General features: G+C 51.1%; 1 protein-coding gene and 1 long non-coding RNA gene across 3 annotated transcripts in view; one reads left to right on the top strand and one right to left on the bottom strand.

Annotated features, from left to right (window-relative positions):
• VPS45 (vacuolar protein sorting 45 homolog) overlaps positions 1 to 16,619 on the top strand; it is a 29,101-nt gene that overhangs the window by 9,729 nt on the left and 2,753 nt on the right. For both annotated transcript variants that reach the window (XM_064475219.1, XM_064475217.1), the window contains exons 11-14: positions 84 to 242; positions 1,006 to 1,113; positions 1,418 to 1,539; positions 9,399 to 9,530. In XM_064475219.1, coding sequence (XP_064331289.1) covers positions 84 to 242; positions 1,006 to 1,113; positions 1,418 to 1,539; positions 9,399 to 9,530 — 521 coding nt within the window. The remainder of the gene's footprint in view (positions 1 to 83; positions 243 to 1,005; positions 1,114 to 1,417; positions 1,540 to 9,398; positions 9,531 to 16,619) is intronic.
• The window catches only part of LOC135318200 (uncharacterized), an 81,704-nt gene continuing 78,272 nt past the window's right edge, over positions 13,188 to 16,619 (bottom strand). The window contains exon 4 of the long non-coding RNA XR_010376546.1: positions 13,188 to 16,392. This is a non-coding gene — a long non-coding RNA (uncharacterized LOC135318200). The remainder of the gene's footprint in view (positions 16,393 to 16,619) is intronic.

Here is a 16,619-nt window from a genome sequence, read left to right as displayed (position 1 = left end):
TGCTAGGCAGTGGGCTTGATATTAGTCTGATTTAATGTCCTTTGAAGGCCTCTCCACTAATACCGCTCTCTGTCTTGCTGCAGAACGTGCGTCGCCTCCTGCAGAACCCCAAGGTGACGGAGTTTGATGCTGCCCGGCTGGTGATGCTTTATGCCCTGCACTACGAGCGGCACAGCAGCAACAGCCTGCCAGGGCTGATGACAGATCTCAAGAACAGGGGTGTGTCAGAGAAATACCGAAAGGTAATTGCAGCAGTTCTCTTTCAGCCGGATGAACGGGTGGGACGGGAGGGTGCAGAGGTGGGAAATTATCGTTAATTAGTGTAAAGCTCACCCGCTTTAGTTTAGCACCGTGCTTTTCGCACCTTGCGAAAAGAGCCCGGAGCTTGGCTGGGGCCTGCAGGTGTTACTTTAAAAAGCGTAACTAATCACTTAATTTCCATTTCCAAAATCGGTGATATTATGGAGGATTGAATAAAGTAGAGATGGCAGGCATACCAGGAGACTTCTAGGATGAGTGTGTGGCATGTAAACAGGGCCTGGAACATGCTTCCTTTCTCCTTCTCCTCTTCCTCCCCACCCCTTTTCCCCCAGCTCCTGCTGAATAGGCAATAGTTTCAGCAAAGGGCTTCTGGAGACTGTAAAAGGAGCTTGGCTGGGAGAGGGTGGCAGCGCTTGGCAAATGTAGCGAGCAGCTGGAGAGGAGGTGGAGAAGCAGGATGATGTCACGTTGTGTGGAAGATCTGCTGTTGCTGCAGCAGACTATGGAAATGAAAGCCTCTCTCCCGCAGGCGGTGTCTCAGCAGGCTGGCGTGCTTGGTGGGGATGGGGAATACGTCTTCTCTTCCCCCTTGCCTCTCTCTGTGCTGCATTATCTGCTTGGGATCGATCTCCCTGACTCCGTGGTCATCATTCCCATACCTCCTTTGAGCCTAACTAGATAAAAACTGCCTGGAATCCGGTTTCCCAGGCTAATAGGATCCGGGTTTTGCCTCTCTCTGTACAGCTGGTGTCTGCCGTTGTGGAGTATGGAGGGAAGCGGGTCCGGGGCAGTGACCTGTTCAGTCCCAAGGATGCTGTAGCCATCACCAAGCAGTTCCTCAAAGGACTGAAGGTATGGATCTGCCACAGATGAAATAATGACAGTTTTAGTCAAAATTACAGTCACGGAGCAGGACTCGCATGCCACGTGTCGTGGATTTCAGAGGTTTGATGGTAAGTGCACTGGGCATTTAGGGCATAATTCTTATTGAGGACAACAGGAGCTGGTTGCTGAAAAGCCTAAATCTGGGCTTCAGTGGTTACCACTTGATGTTTCCATCAGGTGATGATGCTCCTTTCATGTGCCTTGGCTGATCTTCTCCCAGCTTGCTGCCTTGCTGTATTAGTTCATAACAAGAGCCTCTTTTGCACCGTAGGGTGTGGAGAATGTGTATACGCAGCACCAGCCTCTCCTTCAAGAAACACTAGATCAGCTCATCAAAGGAAAACTCAAGGACAGCCAGTACCCCTACCTGGGTCCCAACACTCTCCGTGACAGGTATGTAGGGCCTTTCAGGGCAGAGCTTAGAACCGAAATACTCTGCTCCTCCCAGTGCCGCGCCTTGCTTTGTGGTTTGGCCGTGGATGAACAAAACTTAGGCTTGGCAGAGAAACGTCTTGGTCGTGCAGGCCTCGTGTTCTCAAGCAGGTGCCCTGGAGAGGGCCGTTAAGACTGAAACACGGTTTTCTTTTCTTGCTGGCCGAGATGTGACGTTCTCACTGCAAGGGCTCAGGTAAAGGATAAAGCCGTTGCACCAGGCTGCCAGGATGTTCACGAGATGGATTTCGACATGCCCCCTAACTTCACTCCGTGCCATCTGGCGTTTATTTGTAGAGGACCAAAAATAGTCCAACTGCAAACTCTCCCTTCTGAGCCAGTTACTATTCCTGATGAGAGTGGGATCTTGCTGAATATGGCTAATAAGCGTAATTGAAAAGAACTCTGGCTCTCTGGTTCTAGCTGACTTTGCTGGAGCTGAGCTAATCTGCTGTCAATGAAGTCATTAAAGGTAAATACGGCCTCAGGGTGAGGGCACTGAATCACTCCTTTCTTTGGTACCTCAGTTTCCTTTCTGTAAATTAAGTTAAGCTTCTGCAGCGTGCTGGCTGGGCGTTTCTTATTCCTCCTAGTGGTAGCCTCCTTTGAGGAGAGCCTGCTGTTGCTTTGCTTCCTTTGGGGGATCCGTGGTGAGGTCATCACAGCGATTCTCTGAATCTGCTCCAATGTCCGTTAAATGCCCCGGGGCTCTGGGGAAGATGTTTTACGCGCAGCATTAAAAAAATCGTCGTTCCCTTCACACGCTGCATATTATTGACTTTTTATCAGCAACTGCCACATTTTTAGGGAAGCGGAAAATAAATTCAAGGTAACAATTCTCCACAGATGAGGCGGCTGTTGCAGGGTTAAATGAAAACCACACACTCATTTGGAGCAGGAGAGAGGCAGACTTGGGGACCAAGGTTCAGCGGTGTCAAGCGGCTGGGAGGGGCAGAAGCATGTCAAAGAGCGAGCATTCATGTCTGGCTCTCTTTGAGATGCACACACGCTGCTCTTCCTCCTTAGCCCTGCCCTGGGGCACTTCGATCCTTCTGATGAAAGCAAAAATGTATTTTGCAGCAGGGAGGCATCCAAATTCCAACCCAGGCTGACAGCAGGGGACGTTAATCATTTTATTTATGAATAAGAAAGAATTATAGTCATACAAGACACAATTTGTTTGTGTATGTGCCTTATAGACCAAAAAAAAAGTATCTGCCTTACTCCAGATTTTCCCTTTAAAATAAAAAGGTGAATTTTGGATAGGGTGGACGGGTGGTTTTAATAGGTGCGAAATATCAAGGCCGCTAGCAACAGAAACGCTATCCTCTCTGTCCTTGAAACCAGCTCTCGGCTGAGATGGATTTCAGCCCAGCAAGAGGAGGTTGAGGGATGCGGTTTGTGGTAGATCTGAAACGAGACCTGCAGAGCAGCTGTTACTGCATCCAGGCATCCCTGACCTGGGGTTGTTCTGAGCTAATGAGAAACAAACGGTCTTCTGACCTTCATCTTCTCTTTTTCACTTTGCACTTACATTTTCCCGAGCTGTGTTTCACTCTAGATTCCTCTTTAAACGTTTCCTGACGAGGGTGCAGCAACCCGCCCCTGAGAACCCTGCTACAAAGAACATGCAAAGAATTTATTTGGGGGAGCACGGGAGGGGTTTAATTCCTACCGTGAATGGAAGGAAAACAGAAACTGAATGAAGGGAAATGGAGTTTGCACCTCCCTCCCTTCTCCGCAGCGGCTACAGCCTTGTCTCTTAGCTAAAAGAGGTGAATCCTGTAGTTCTGTTAAAGTAAATCTCAAACTACAAGGCAGAGCTTCCAAACTGGTCTTCCCCTTAAAATTCTCGTGGCCTTCCTTTGGTCTGGGGTTGTCCCTGGGAGCGTGGCCGGGTCCAGCAGTGCTGCTGCAGGGTCAGACACCTGCAAAACGATCGAAAGCGTAAGGCGCGCAGTTATTAGGGTTGTTTCCTGATGGGAGCGTTAGATCTCATTGAGTTTAAGACACAGGAGCTGTAGGAATGAGGGTTTGTAACTGTCAAAAAACAGGCACCTGAATACTTTTGTGTCTGGTCTTTACTTGCTGCATCAAACGGGGGCCACAGGACAGTGTTACCTCTGAAGTATGAATATTCAGTGTCATGAAAATGGGGGCTCATCTGAAGACAGGTTTTAGTTATCGGGTTTGGGAGAAAAAGGCCCACTTGATGGTTTTGCCTGAGTGCCAAAGCAATTGAGCAAGGAATTTAATAATTTCACAAAACTTAGTATAATAAGTCGCAGCCCGAGGCAAACTGGGCTACGCTGTCTTCCTGCTTTCTGCCTTCAGAGGACGGCGGTACAGTGATTGGCAGGAGTTCAGCAGAAGGTCAGGGCGAAAGGCTTTGTATTTTTTGATCAAAGGGACGCAGTTGCTGGAACAGCAAAGAATTTGAAAGGATTCTTTTTAACTATTTCTTTCTGTATTAAACATTACACTGCTGCAAGGGAGGAGAAGCTCCTGGTGCAAATTCAGCTGTGGAAATTGGCAGCAGTGAAGGAAAGGGATCTTTGCAAAGCACTGAGCAGGGTTCCGAGGAGAGAGCAGTAAGCAATTCTGCTGTCTTTTGCTTCTCCTCTATTTCGTGCTGTGTTAAATATCATCCTTTTCCCGTGTGCCGTCAGCCTGCAGCCCCTTCACCTTGCTGCTGAAAAGTACTCGCTAGAAAAGTTCCTAAAGCCTCTGTCACAGCAGTCTGGGGGGCCCCAGCTGCGCCACTCGCCCTACGAGCTGGCTGCTAGGGTCTGCGGCCCCATCGGTGTGCTCTGCTCGCGGGGCTCTGCCAAAGCCTGCCCTTTGGGCGGAGCGTTTGCTTTGTGCCGTGACCTGGGATTTTCTCTAATAGGGCATTTGTCCCGGCCAGGCCAGCGGGCCTGGCGGTGCTTGCCTAAGATGGCTAGAGCCGGCCACTTTGCAGTCAGACCGCAAGACGGCTCTGTCGCTGCTACGCTTCTTACAACCAAACGTGGGTCCTCAACGTTTTGTGTGAACCAGGCAACAGCCTCTGAAATAGCAGGAGGAGGCCTGCGCCTCCCTGGGGATGCAGGCGGGACTCGGCTCACTCCGTCTCTCTCAAATTACCACAATTACCTGGTTACTCCAAGTTCTCGGACAGTTACCTTGTCTGAAAGCCCGCCAGAGTTCAGACTTAAACGTGGATCATGAGAACTCGCAGGTATCATCTAGTTTGGGGTATTCTACGACTCACAGACTGGACTTGATCTTTCTCCCACTGATTTTGTTGACGGGAAAGTTCCTGTTGACTGCCTGAGGAGAGGAGGAATTTGGAAGCATTTAGAAATGCCTATAGCTGACACACGTCTGAAGGGATGGGCGAGGTATCTCCTTAGGCAGCGAGTATAAAATCTCCTTTTTTGGAAGCATCAGCTTGCAGCATGTGATGTGGAACCATTTGGCTGAGTGCTTTTTCATCTGAGCTCACACGTACTGCCCGAAAGTTTAGGGAAAGTAGTGCTATTGGTAAATCCTATATGTTCTCTTGTGTTTAGTGTGGTTTGCGTTTTGTGGCTTTTTCTATTTTTAAAAGGCAAAACGCTGCCCGTGTCCTTGTTTGTTGAAGGAAGTTGTTTTTTCCCTCCTGTCTGAAGTGTTTGAGCATTTAGCTCTTCAATGGGTAGTTAACCCGAGGAGATACACGGCCACATCCACAGACCGGGCCTGAGGAGCGCAACAGCGGGAGCGAGCGTTGCTGTAGATTGCTTTCCCGCTAATCCTGGGGCAGTCTGGGGGGTTTCTTCCTATTCTGAAATTGCTTATTATTTGCCCTTGATATAAGGAGTAATTCCCTGGGCACTTGATGAGAACACCAAGATTGCCATGTTCTTTCTGCAGCAGCCTGCCTCTGTGCGACTTGGCTCACTTCTGGTCTGCGGGAGACCTGCAGGGGAGGTGCGGGCGCTTTGAGCAAGGCACCGGCGGTGGGAGAGAGGCTGTAGCTCTGCCCCCACTCCCCCGCGCCGGGCTTAATCCTGTGAGAAAGGCAGGAGCGATATAAAAGCAGAAATCAGCCTGTTCTCTGCCGTACTGCTCCTACCTAGCCATCACAAGTGCACGGGGAATAAAGGCAGACCAGGCTACAAGCCCAGGCAGGAAGCTTTCCGCCCTGTGGCCCAGCATCTCGGAGGCGCTACCAGTTTAGTTTGCAGCCCAGTGTAGACATCAGCTCTCCCATGCTGGGTCTGTTGGGATTATCCTTCTTTCTGGATTTCTCTCTCTGTTTGACACCTTTTTAGTAGAGGTTTTTTTCTGGATATCGGTCGATCCATTCCTCTCTCCGTACAAAGGCTCTCCACCACACCAGAACCTGCTGACAGGCAGGGACAAAGCCGTGCGTGAGGTGTGACCCAGGCTTACTGACTGAGGATGGCAGAGAAATTGTATGGCGATCGGTGACGGCGTCGCCGGGCTGTTTGACCTCCCGGGTTGGATAGTGCCAGCTGCTTCGGCAAAACGACAGCAATGACTTCAGGGCAAAGGAACCGTTTTCTTATTCGTGTTTTGTGCGCCGTGAGAGGCTCTTCTGAACGCAGCAGCAAGGAAAACACAGTATATTAAGAAATTCTAAGCTTTCGTTCACAGGGTTTGTACAGACCCGCTTGCATTACCAGTTTGATGGTAGGTGTAATCCTCACAGCGTTGCCATGCCGGCCCGCTGCGGGTGAGACTGCTTTCCTTGAACAGTGGTGGAGGAGCAGGAGGGCTTTCGTGACTTGCTGCAACTTCTTCTGCGCGTACTTAGTTCCTCCTTAACCCGATGTGATTCAAGATGTACATTATCTTTTTCAAACCTCTTTTAAGATGGCTGGAAATGCTTTCATAAGGTATTTTGCTGTTCTGGAGCCTGGGGTTGAGAAACTAGCAAATCTCTGCATCTGGGCTTTGCATAAGCAAGAAACAGAGGGGTTTCCCTCCCGGTGGATGTAACCTTCAGTCGTGCCTTGAGCTGAGGAAGTGACTAGGCTGACAGAGCACAGTCTCGCCCTCATTTGTGGGGATCCAGCAATTCGTTAGAGTGATTCGCCTAACTCTAACTCGCTCCTAGGAGAAAGCTGCGACCCAGCATTGCCTAGGCCCAGCTTCAGGGACGGCTACGTGCATCAGTGATGTGACCTGGCAGGGCTGGTGTCGTGGTGACAGCGAAAGGTGGTAGCAAATGTGAAGGCTGGTACACGTTAAGATACTCCAGAGGAGTATACGGGACCTCGCCACACGGCTTCGGCATCTAAATTCCTTAGGTCTTTGATAGTCGCAGCCAAAAATGCATAAATGATGGTACCAGGAGACTGATCCTGCAGATTTCAGGCTGCACAAGACTTCTTGGTAAGAAATTGCCCGGATGGTTTCTTTGTTGCTCCAGTGATCCAGTTGGTGACGGCACCTTGACCCTGAAGGCCCTAACTGACTTACTGGACTTGGGGATTTGCAGCTTTCTCAGCCTAAAAGGCATTTTCCCTAAGAAGCCAACTGTGGCACGGCCTACTTGGGACACCTGTTACTCGCATCACAGTAAAAGTGGGTTTGCAGAGATTTTAGGTATATTTTTTCTAACAACTAACAGCAGCTTATCAGATGACTGCATTGCTGCGCCTCCCCTTCCCTCTGATTTCCCTCCCCAAAAGGCTGAGGCACATTTGCATCTAACTTCCAAAGCCGTGTGCCTGACTGTAGCTAAAAAGACAAGGTACAGCACTCCCATCCTCTGGGGCTGGCTCAGTGACTTGTGCTGTCACGAGGGTGCAAAAACCCCCGGCTGCCTCAGTGGGACGTTTGAACCTGCACAGCCCGAACGCGCGTTGCTATATATAACCTGCTTATCTGAGGGCTGCAGTGCAGAGGATTTCACAGGCTGTTCCCGGGTGGGGGACGCAGCGCGGCTCTGCGGGGGCTGATGAGCAGATCCCGGGGCTCTGGGAGGGAGGAGGAGACACAGGCTGCGGTGCTGAAATCCCGAGGGCGGCACTGCCTACACCACCGCTGGAAGGGGTGAATCACGTGCAGGGCAAAACTCGCCGCTCCGCCCAGAGAGCGCAGGCGCAAGGCATCTAATGGAGCGTGTTCCGCTATTGCGGGATCCCTGCAAAGGATTCTGCTCTGAGCTTCCAAGGAAGCTGTGCAGTAACCTGCAGCTGGGGGTCTCGGCTGTTACTAGAATGATTATAGTTGCTAAGGATAACAAATCGTGTCGTACCTGCGGAAGAACTGTGTTGAATGCAACAACTTTTTAGTCGTTGAATTAGCAACGCTGCGTGTCGCCAGAGGGTGCGCCTGAAATGATGGGGTTCCCACGTTCCAGGCGTCGAGGCTGCAGTGTTCCCTCTCCACCCCGTGAAGGGAGACTGCCACCGCCTTCCAAAGCATCTCTCAAATCTCCTTCTGTCCGTCCAAATCATCTTACGCAGACCTGACCCAAACTTTCGGAAAAAACTTACGATTTGGAAGGTTATTGGTACCAAAGATCACTTTGGGAAGGGGCGTGCGCTAATCTTTTCCATGAATTTCTCTTCCCTTTCTGCAGCCTCTCCGGGGGCGGGGAGGCAGTTGCGTGGATCTGATGGCTAGCACGCTTGTTCTGAGCCAGCGTCCCCTTGTGAGGGCAGAAGCAGTTTTGCTCTTGGTAGTACTGTCCGTTCAGGGGTGCCAAGAAGGGAGTCCCCGATGTTTGTCCTTCCGATGCGCGTGTTGCTCCTCGGGACAGTAACAGGTGTCCAGGGCTTTGCAGGTTGGCTTCTCAGCGGGGAGTAACCAGAGACACAGAGTCTGGCTGCGTTCTGGGGTCACCCCTGTCTCACGCTCCATTTGCTCTGTCACTGATCCAGAGCTTGCACCGACTCAGCAGGCGAACGCCTGCTGCTTCCGTCGCTGCGGCAAGCAGCTGTGCTCGTGCAGAAGTACCTGCCTGGAAAGCAGAGATGAGTTTGGAGACCGCAACAGAAAGTTAATTGTGTCGAGACTTGGCTGCTCTGACTCAGGCAGATGACTGACAGGGTGCGATCCACGCCTTTTGGCTGTAGACTCTGCAGAAATTGTCCTCTCAGCTTGGAGATGGCAGCAGAGCTGGTGTACGGGTGGCAAGCGCGTTCTCCTGTCCCTGGGAGCGGGAAACTTAAGTGACTGGGGAGGGCGGTGCAAGGAAGGCGCAGCCTTCCTTTGAGAGCAGAACGTGCAGGACACACGGCTGGTTTTGTGTTTTGTCGGATAAAGGCACTTCTCTCCTTCCCCCCCCCCCCCCCCTCACACTACTGCTCTGTAACATCCTCTGTCTCTCGGCTGGCTGGGGAACGTACCCTCGGAGGTAAACTCAGGCACAAATCCCAGTAGTTCTGTAATCAGCCAGAAAAACTGCAGCTGATCCGTGCCCTTCCAGCCAAGCCGGAGAGCTCCGAAGCACCACTGTTGTCCTCGTTTGACTCCTGAATTGATCTTAATTTAACAGCCGCAGCAGTGTCTCGATCATGCATTAAACATCGGCGTATGTGTCATGGTGGAGCTCCACGGGGACGCAGCGTGTGGGTGTTGCTGAGGAGGCTTTTAAAGACCGTGAGCACGTTGTGTAAATGTTTAGGAGAGACAATGTTTTAAAAGCAATTTAATGGGCTACGCATTGTTGTCAGGCTTGAGCCCCGCGCATCATAGAAATGAGACGTGGTCTGGGGAGAGAAATGAACAGCATCGTTGCCTCGGCGCCCGTGAGAGGCACAGGATTTATCCTTGTGTTCTGTCTGATCTCTCGTTCAACATTTGCATCTTTATTGCAGGCCCCAAGACATTATCGTGTTCATCATTGGAGGGGCAACTTACGAAGAGGCGCTGACCGTCTATAACCTTAACCGCACCAACCCGGGGGTCCGGGTCGTGCTAGGTGGGACCACAATCCACAACACAAAGAGGTAATAACCATATTTTTTTACTGTGGATTCTCTGTATGTAAAACTGCCGGCGTGAGCGTGAATTTGTGAGGCCTGAGGGATCTTCATCGCGCAGTAAAACACAGAAATGCGTGTAAATGGTCCAAGCCCAGCTCTGCTCATTATGGCTGAGGGACATATTACCAAGCTGAAGGTTTAATGTGCGTTTTACTGAATTCAAGGGCAGGGAAGTCGATGTGTATGGGTTTCCCTGCTTATAATTCACCACACGCTCTAATAGGAATGAGAAGCCAGTGCAGCACACAGGAATTTAAAACTGACTGTGGTCTCATCGCTCCTGTTGGAATATGGAGCAACTGCGTTTGATAGCGGGGAAGTGAAGGTACCTGTGATTAGAACCGAGTTCCAGGCCTACGCTGCTAGCGGGCGCTCTGCCGCCCACAAGCCTGCAGGGTACCGGCTGTGTCTCTTGCGTTTCTCCCTGGCAAGCGGAGCTTTCCTTACCGGTTCGCTGTACGCTCCGAGTTGCCTTTCCTGGGAGACCAGACATCTGTAAGGGCTTAATCCCTCCGGGAGCAGAGCAGCGCCGGGGAGCTCTGACCACGCTGAGCTCCACTGTCTCTGGGGTGTCCCAGCCGCCGACTGCCGGAGCTGGAAGGGCTCCTGTCGGGCACTGCTGATGGTATTTCACATCCCCGGCGCTGAGCTGAGCGAGCCGTGCCTCAGGGTCCCAGGCAGGATTTACAGAGTCAGACGGCCTGTACAGAAACCTGCGGCGGCTTTGCTGTAGCTGGCCAAAAACTCCCATCGATGTGGAACATCTGGTTTATTTCCTACGAAATGCCTGGTTCATAAATACAAATAATGTTTCCTGAACCCAAATTATTCATCTGAGTATTTCAGCCCAGGTGAAAATTTAGACCATATTGGGGATTGTTTCCTATCGGCACGACTTGTTGCTAGCCAAGCAAAGGAGCATGAAGTCTTTCAGTACGTGCCTTGCTCCTTTCCCCCACGCCGTTCTGTCCCGGCTCGTAACGACGCTGCCGCGCCGGGAGCCGATCGCTTATCCGAAGGGGGTAACGGCAGGAATGTGGCAGGTGACCCATGTCGCTCCCATGTGTTGCAGCAGAAAGCGTGGTGAAATCTAAGTCCTGGGGGAGTCCCTGGCGTTGTCCAGCGGCTGCTCTGAGCTTGAAGGGAGCAGCCTGCTCTGAGCTGGGGTGGAAGGAGAGCTTCGACATTACCACGTAGAAATGCAAACAAAATGCAGGCCTGCAACAGGAAGGAAAAGTTACACCCCTCAGCATTTGGGGTGAAATTTTCAGAGCCGAACAACAGCTTTGGGTGCCTCAGCAGGCTCCTGGAGTTCAGGAAACACGTGCTATTAACACCACAGGCGTTGTATGTCAGCAGTACAGCTGTCAAGCACTTCATTGATCTCAGTTACTGACAGGTGGACTCAAGTATAGCGAGCAGGCTGAAAAATGGCTTGGTTGTCAGGCCACATACGTGTGCTGCTGCTGCACCAGAGTCCAGTGCGATATTTATAAAATCCCTGCACTTCTGCCCTTCCTTTTCATGCCTGTGAGGGACCTTCAGGCTCCAAAGCTGCCTGCACAGAAGCAGCAACAATTCTTTTGCAAGGAAATCCAGTGGTTCCTGTCATCGCTTGCTCAGAAAAACTGCCCAAACCCTCCAAATTCCCGCTCTGAAATTTGGCCCTCCCTTTAGCTTCATGTCAGATGGCTGGAAAGCTCCTGAGCTGATGCTTAGCCCAGAAGCAAATTGCTTCTATGAACTGGGTTACGAAGGCAAGTCTGTATTAGCCCACATATCGATCCAATTCCTGCCCAAATTACCCGGCTTCCTCAACCTTCTGCTTTCAAAGTAGCCTTTGGACTAAATCCTGTTTTAGCCAAGCGTAGAAAGAGTAAGAAGAGACCAGCGGGCATACTAGCTGCTCTTTGACTGAGAAAAACAAAGAAGTAAAGTAAATTGTCATCCTGCAAGGACGCAAAAAAACCTGGTTCGTGTTCAGCCTGGCGCCCACTGTAACCTCTTAGTCTACCAGCGCGTTTTGAGGCTGATTTTGACACCTACCAACACGCCTGCATCAAACTTTTACCAGCATCTGTGCTGAGAACCTGGACGGTGCTGTCATCGTGCCACGCTAGACACAAAAACCAGAGCAAGCGATATGGAGAGCGCTGGGCTCGTATAGTTTTTCACACCATATTGGAGGTTGCGATCTGCCCCAGAAGTGTATCGGTGTAGCAGAGTCAGGAAAAGCTGTCACCGGGCGCGGGGGGACGGAGGGGACCCACCAGCAGCGTTCCGGATAGAAGGGAAGCGGGAGTGCCGTGAGCAGGATGGGCGCGCGAAGGTGGTTTGGGCTTTAGGTTGGCGTCCCAGCTCTGCTGTCGACCTGTGGGGTGGCGCTGGGCAACCTTCGCCCTGGTCTATATGCACCAGAAGGTCTCTGAGCGGGGACCGTCACTCGGTTCTGCTTTATGAAGTTCCAGCTTTGCAGCTACGTCGCTGGGCTCCGCTTTGTGCTGTAATGAGTAACGTTAACGAGTTAGGGGTTCTACCACGACTATGTTTTGGCGCAGTCTCTGAATTATTTACAGAAAAACTAGGATACTGTATCAAAATTTGCATTTCAAAGAATGAAGTAGGAGAAAAAAAAGGAAAAGAAAATTAAAAATGCTGTTGCTTTTTAAGGGCTGACTACTCCAGGGCCCTGTCTGGGAACTCCGGGATGAGGACTGTCGAGGGCCCCATTCTGAAAACAACCCTACCCCAAATGGTTTGCTTTTCCCTAGTGGCTCGAATAAGATTTTCTGAATGATGAGAGGACACATTAATAACACTAAAAAATGACACCTTTTGGGTCAGTAAGCTGGGGCCCGTTTCCGGGGAGGACCGGCCTGCTTAGCTCTGCACACAGGAGGAGCGGCCTGGGCGGTGGAGCGAGCCGTCTCGCTCAGGACTCCTGAGAAGTGAAGAAGCTTCTTGTCCACTGAGCGTTAACCGCGATTCTAGCAGAGTGCATGAGGATCAGATATTTCAGCAAAGACACCGAGGTGTCTGACGTGAGGAAACCTAGATTTTATTGTGTCCTAACTCGTCCAGTAAGCCACTGGCCTTCCTTTGATCAACTGTTGCTTATTTGTGCTGGATTAGAGCTGATATGTCACATTAAACAAGGAGATTTTTATATTAATGCGCTGAGCAGCCCACGGAAGCACACTAATCCTGCGCTTTCATTGTTCTTACCAGTCCAACTTAAATTGTGATCAACATCTGTATTTACAGGGTGGGGGATGGCTTAAGGGATATCCATTCTGCTTTTTTACAATGCAGGAGACAAACAAGCCTTTGGAGCTGGTTATGTTGGTAGAGCTGTATGTTCGCGGGAAGCTTAGCTGTTTAAGAGACCATCTGCATAGTCCAGCGACTATACTGTAAGTAGATGCTTTAGAATGTGGGCGCGAGAAATACTCGGCCTAGGGATGAAAAATACATCTTGGTGTTCACAAAGAGGGTCTCAAGGTGGGCAAGGAAGTTTGAAGCTTCCTTACGCTACACAGTCGTGCCGAGGAGAATCTGGCCCTGTTGATCTTTCATGGATTTATATCCATATAGATGGAAAATAGGGGCAGGCAGCTAGTAAGAATGCTCATGTCCCAGAATGAGGCAGGTAGTCTGAGGGCCTCCTTGTAAATAAATCAGGCTACAGAAGCTAACAGGCTGTACTGTTGCAGTTTATTCCCCTCTTTGAAAAAATCCTAGTGGTTTTACAAGGTATGAGAAAAATTTTCTTTCTTGTCTTCCCTCCTCTGCCTCCACCAGATAAATCCATGTAGTGCACCTATTCCTTGGCCTCTTTCCTGCTGTTACCCATGGGCAGGTCAGGCCGTGATAGGGTTGGGAGCGCGGCTTGGGTCTTCTGTTCCTGGCTGCAGCCAAGAGCTGTGAGAAATAAATGCATTAAAGCAGCGGAGGTGTCGAAAAGCCAAGCGATGAGAGCCAGAGAAATGCGGAAATCTAAAGATCAGAAAACCTCTTTGACGGTGCACGCTCAGTTTTGCTGCGGATGAGGCCTTAAATCTGTCCCATCTCAGATTACTTAATTCTTTTTTTTTCCCTCTGTTCCCCTTAACAGGCAGCCCTCGCGCTGTTAAGTCTAGGAGGGTTGTATATGCATGCGGTAGGGCTTTGAGATCCTTTGAGAAATGCCAGCAGGGTGGAAAAAAAAATAATCTGTTGTTGTCAAGGAATTTTCAGTGTTTTTCTAATCAAACCAGATTGGCTGCCTCTGTTACATTAGAAATTTTGGCAGCCCTACTAAAAATACTTCTATTATGACTTGATTGTCAGAAAGGTAAAAAAGCCTTCCCGGACGCGTTTTCCCGCATGACGAGCCGAGGCAACAGCTCGCTGCAGAGCTGTGCCCGCCGTGTGAGAACTGAAACGCCGCATCTGCCCGCTTAATGCAGCTCTACAGCGGACTCGTGCCGGGGGCTCAGCCCGCGGCTACGCCACTGCCCCTGGCCACGGGTCGAACCACTTGATAAAGGAAGGCCTGAGTGTAGAGCTCCCGTCTGGTTTTTTCCCTGCAGCATAACGAGCTCTAATGGAAGGGCTGGAAGGCTGGAGATTATTAATCACAGGTTCTTTAAAAAACACACTTGCAATGCGTATTTAAATTATATTTATGGTGAAAGCGAGAGCTCTTCCTTGACTTTGTGCCGTTCCTTAACACTGACCGTAGCAACATCTGTAATTACCTGCAGGAACCAGGTGAATTTGGGCAGAACTGTGCTGCAGTTAAACCTTGGGGCATGCAGTTGCTCTCCGCTCTTTAAGTTAGCATTTGCGGAGGGTCACGGGCTCACACCACAATGCAGAATGCAAAGAGCTCTTAAAGTCGGTGGCTTTGCTGTGGCAGTAGGGCAGGGAGAGGAGAGCCAAGAACACGATTACTGGACTTTGAACTGAAGAAGTGGGAGAGCCTAACGTGGCCGCAGTGCCTCCTAACTGCTCCCCTTCTCTGGGCTGACAGCTGGAAAGGAGCGCTCTGGCTTCCCCCGCTTCCTAAAGAAAATTCGACGTGAGGGAGCGGATTCCTTGCTGTTGGCAAACAGTTTTACCACCAGTCCCACGGGCAAGCGGCTCCCTTCTCTTCCTGCACAGGCAAATGGATTTCAAGAAAATTCTGCTGGGTTTGGAGGGGACAGGGTTAAAAAATGATCAATAATTGGCTAAAAACGGAAGACCAAGACCAGGAGGAGCATCTGGCGCGTGGAGCTGCCTCACCCAGAGCCCAGGTTAAGCACAGACCTGCTGTGACTAATCCAAGGGGATATCTAGCCTGACCCACTTACCCAGTTGCAGCAATAGCCTGGCTGTGCCGAGGGCGGCTGTGGCGGGCTTAGCTGGCGGAGCCCGGCCGCCGGATACCTGTGCCTCTGGGAGGAGTGCTTGGACCGGCCGCGGGCCCTCCTTTCTATGGAGGGAAGGAGGGTGTAGGAGTAGAGCGGAGAGATCAGTTCAGATTCTCCTTGTGGCTCGATATTTGCGCTCTGCTCGGAGGCTTTCCCAGCCAGAGCTGGGGTAGCTGTGACCACCGCGCTAGGTGCTTGCTCTGTCTCTCGCAGGGTCCTCAGGGTCCTGGGAAGCGACAACAGCCGCAGCACGGTGCAGTTTTACTGCGCTCCGGCTCACCCCTCCGCCATGGGTGGGAGTTTGGCTCGTACTTCAGCCGCAGTCCAGATGGGGAGGTGCTCGGAGGTGGTCGTGCTGCCCACTTCTAAGACCTTCCTGAAGTATTAGGTGACAGTGTCTCACCGCCTCTCCCCCTCCACGCACAGACTTTCTCTCCAGCTAGCAAGTAAACAGGAGTCCCCTTTAAAAATAAAAGCAAGTCATTCTCTGTTAAGAACTAAGTCTGCCTGACTCTAATGCCTAAAAATAAAACTGGAGGAGGGACAGCTCTCTAGCCGTAATCGCGGAGCTGAACGGCCGTAGTGCAGGCAGCGTTCCTGTGCACCTCTTACAAGCCCGGCTGCTGCCCTCCCAGGGTGCATATTTCGAGACGGTGCGGTGCCGAGATCTGCAAACGGGTGCAGGCATTTGCGCGAGATTTTTTTCTTTATTATTATTTTTTTAAACCCTCATGATTCACAGCCTTGGCAGGTACACGTATTTTAGACCTGTTCTGGGGGAATCACATTTCTGCAGGATTCATGGTATATCCCGATTTTTATTTCTTTACCTTCTATTTTTTTAAAGCATTAATGTTCGGATAACTTGATCAGCATATTGAAGGAATGAGTCAACCTAGAAACTGGTAGCGCTTTATTGCATTGCCAGAGTAACCATCCTCCTGGTAACATACCCTCATTAGATCTTACGTGGGAGCGTTGCTGTGGTTTTGCAGAGTGTTCAGCCGCCTCCCAGACTGCACAGACCGGCGGGCGTAAGGCGCTGCCATGAAGCAATGCCAGTGGGCCAGAGCTTCGTGCTGTGGGCAGTTGTTGCGGCCGCTTTGGCTTCAGAGACCCCTCGTGCCGATGTGGGGGGATGTTGTTGGAAGGTTCGCTCGCAGGTGCCTCGCGCTGGCGTCTGTGTTGCAGCGGCGCGCGGAGACGGGCACGCAGGAGGAGACGGGCGGCTCGCTGCACGCTCCAGACACGGCCAGTCGCGCGAAAGGCGGAGGTGGGGAGCAGCGGTTGAAAGGCAGGCGTGAGCTGTCGCTTGCTGGTGAAACTGGGACTAGCTCCAGGCTTCGGTCCTAGTCTAGCGCTCACCTCTGTAGGCCGTGCTCCCGTTTGGCTTTTGCAGGCAGGAGTGCTGTTCGAAGGCGTGTAAAAGCCTATAATCAAACAAAACCAATGCAAGGAGCTGTAAAGCATTATTCTTTTGAAGGTTTTTTTTTTCCCTCTTGAAAGGATTGAATTAGTCTCAAGCCTTAACCCACTTTTAGATGTATTTAAACAACTCTGTTTCCAAGGTTTAGCCTTCCTTGCTCTGGCGTGCTTTGCTGGATTAAGCTGCGCTGTGCTGTGCGAAGCGGGGCTGAGGCTGCCGGAGTGCAGGCGC

This window comes from Phalacrocorax carbo, chromosome 28 (genome assembly GCF_963921805.1).
Source record: "Phalacrocorax carbo chromosome 28, bPhaCar2.1, whole genome shotgun sequence".
Taxonomy (NCBI): Eukaryota; Metazoa; Chordata; class Aves; order Suliformes; family Phalacrocoracidae; genus Phalacrocorax; species Phalacrocorax carbo.
The sequence above is the reverse complement of the archived record's forward strand: the minus strand, read 5'-3'. Positions and strand labels throughout refer to the sequence as shown.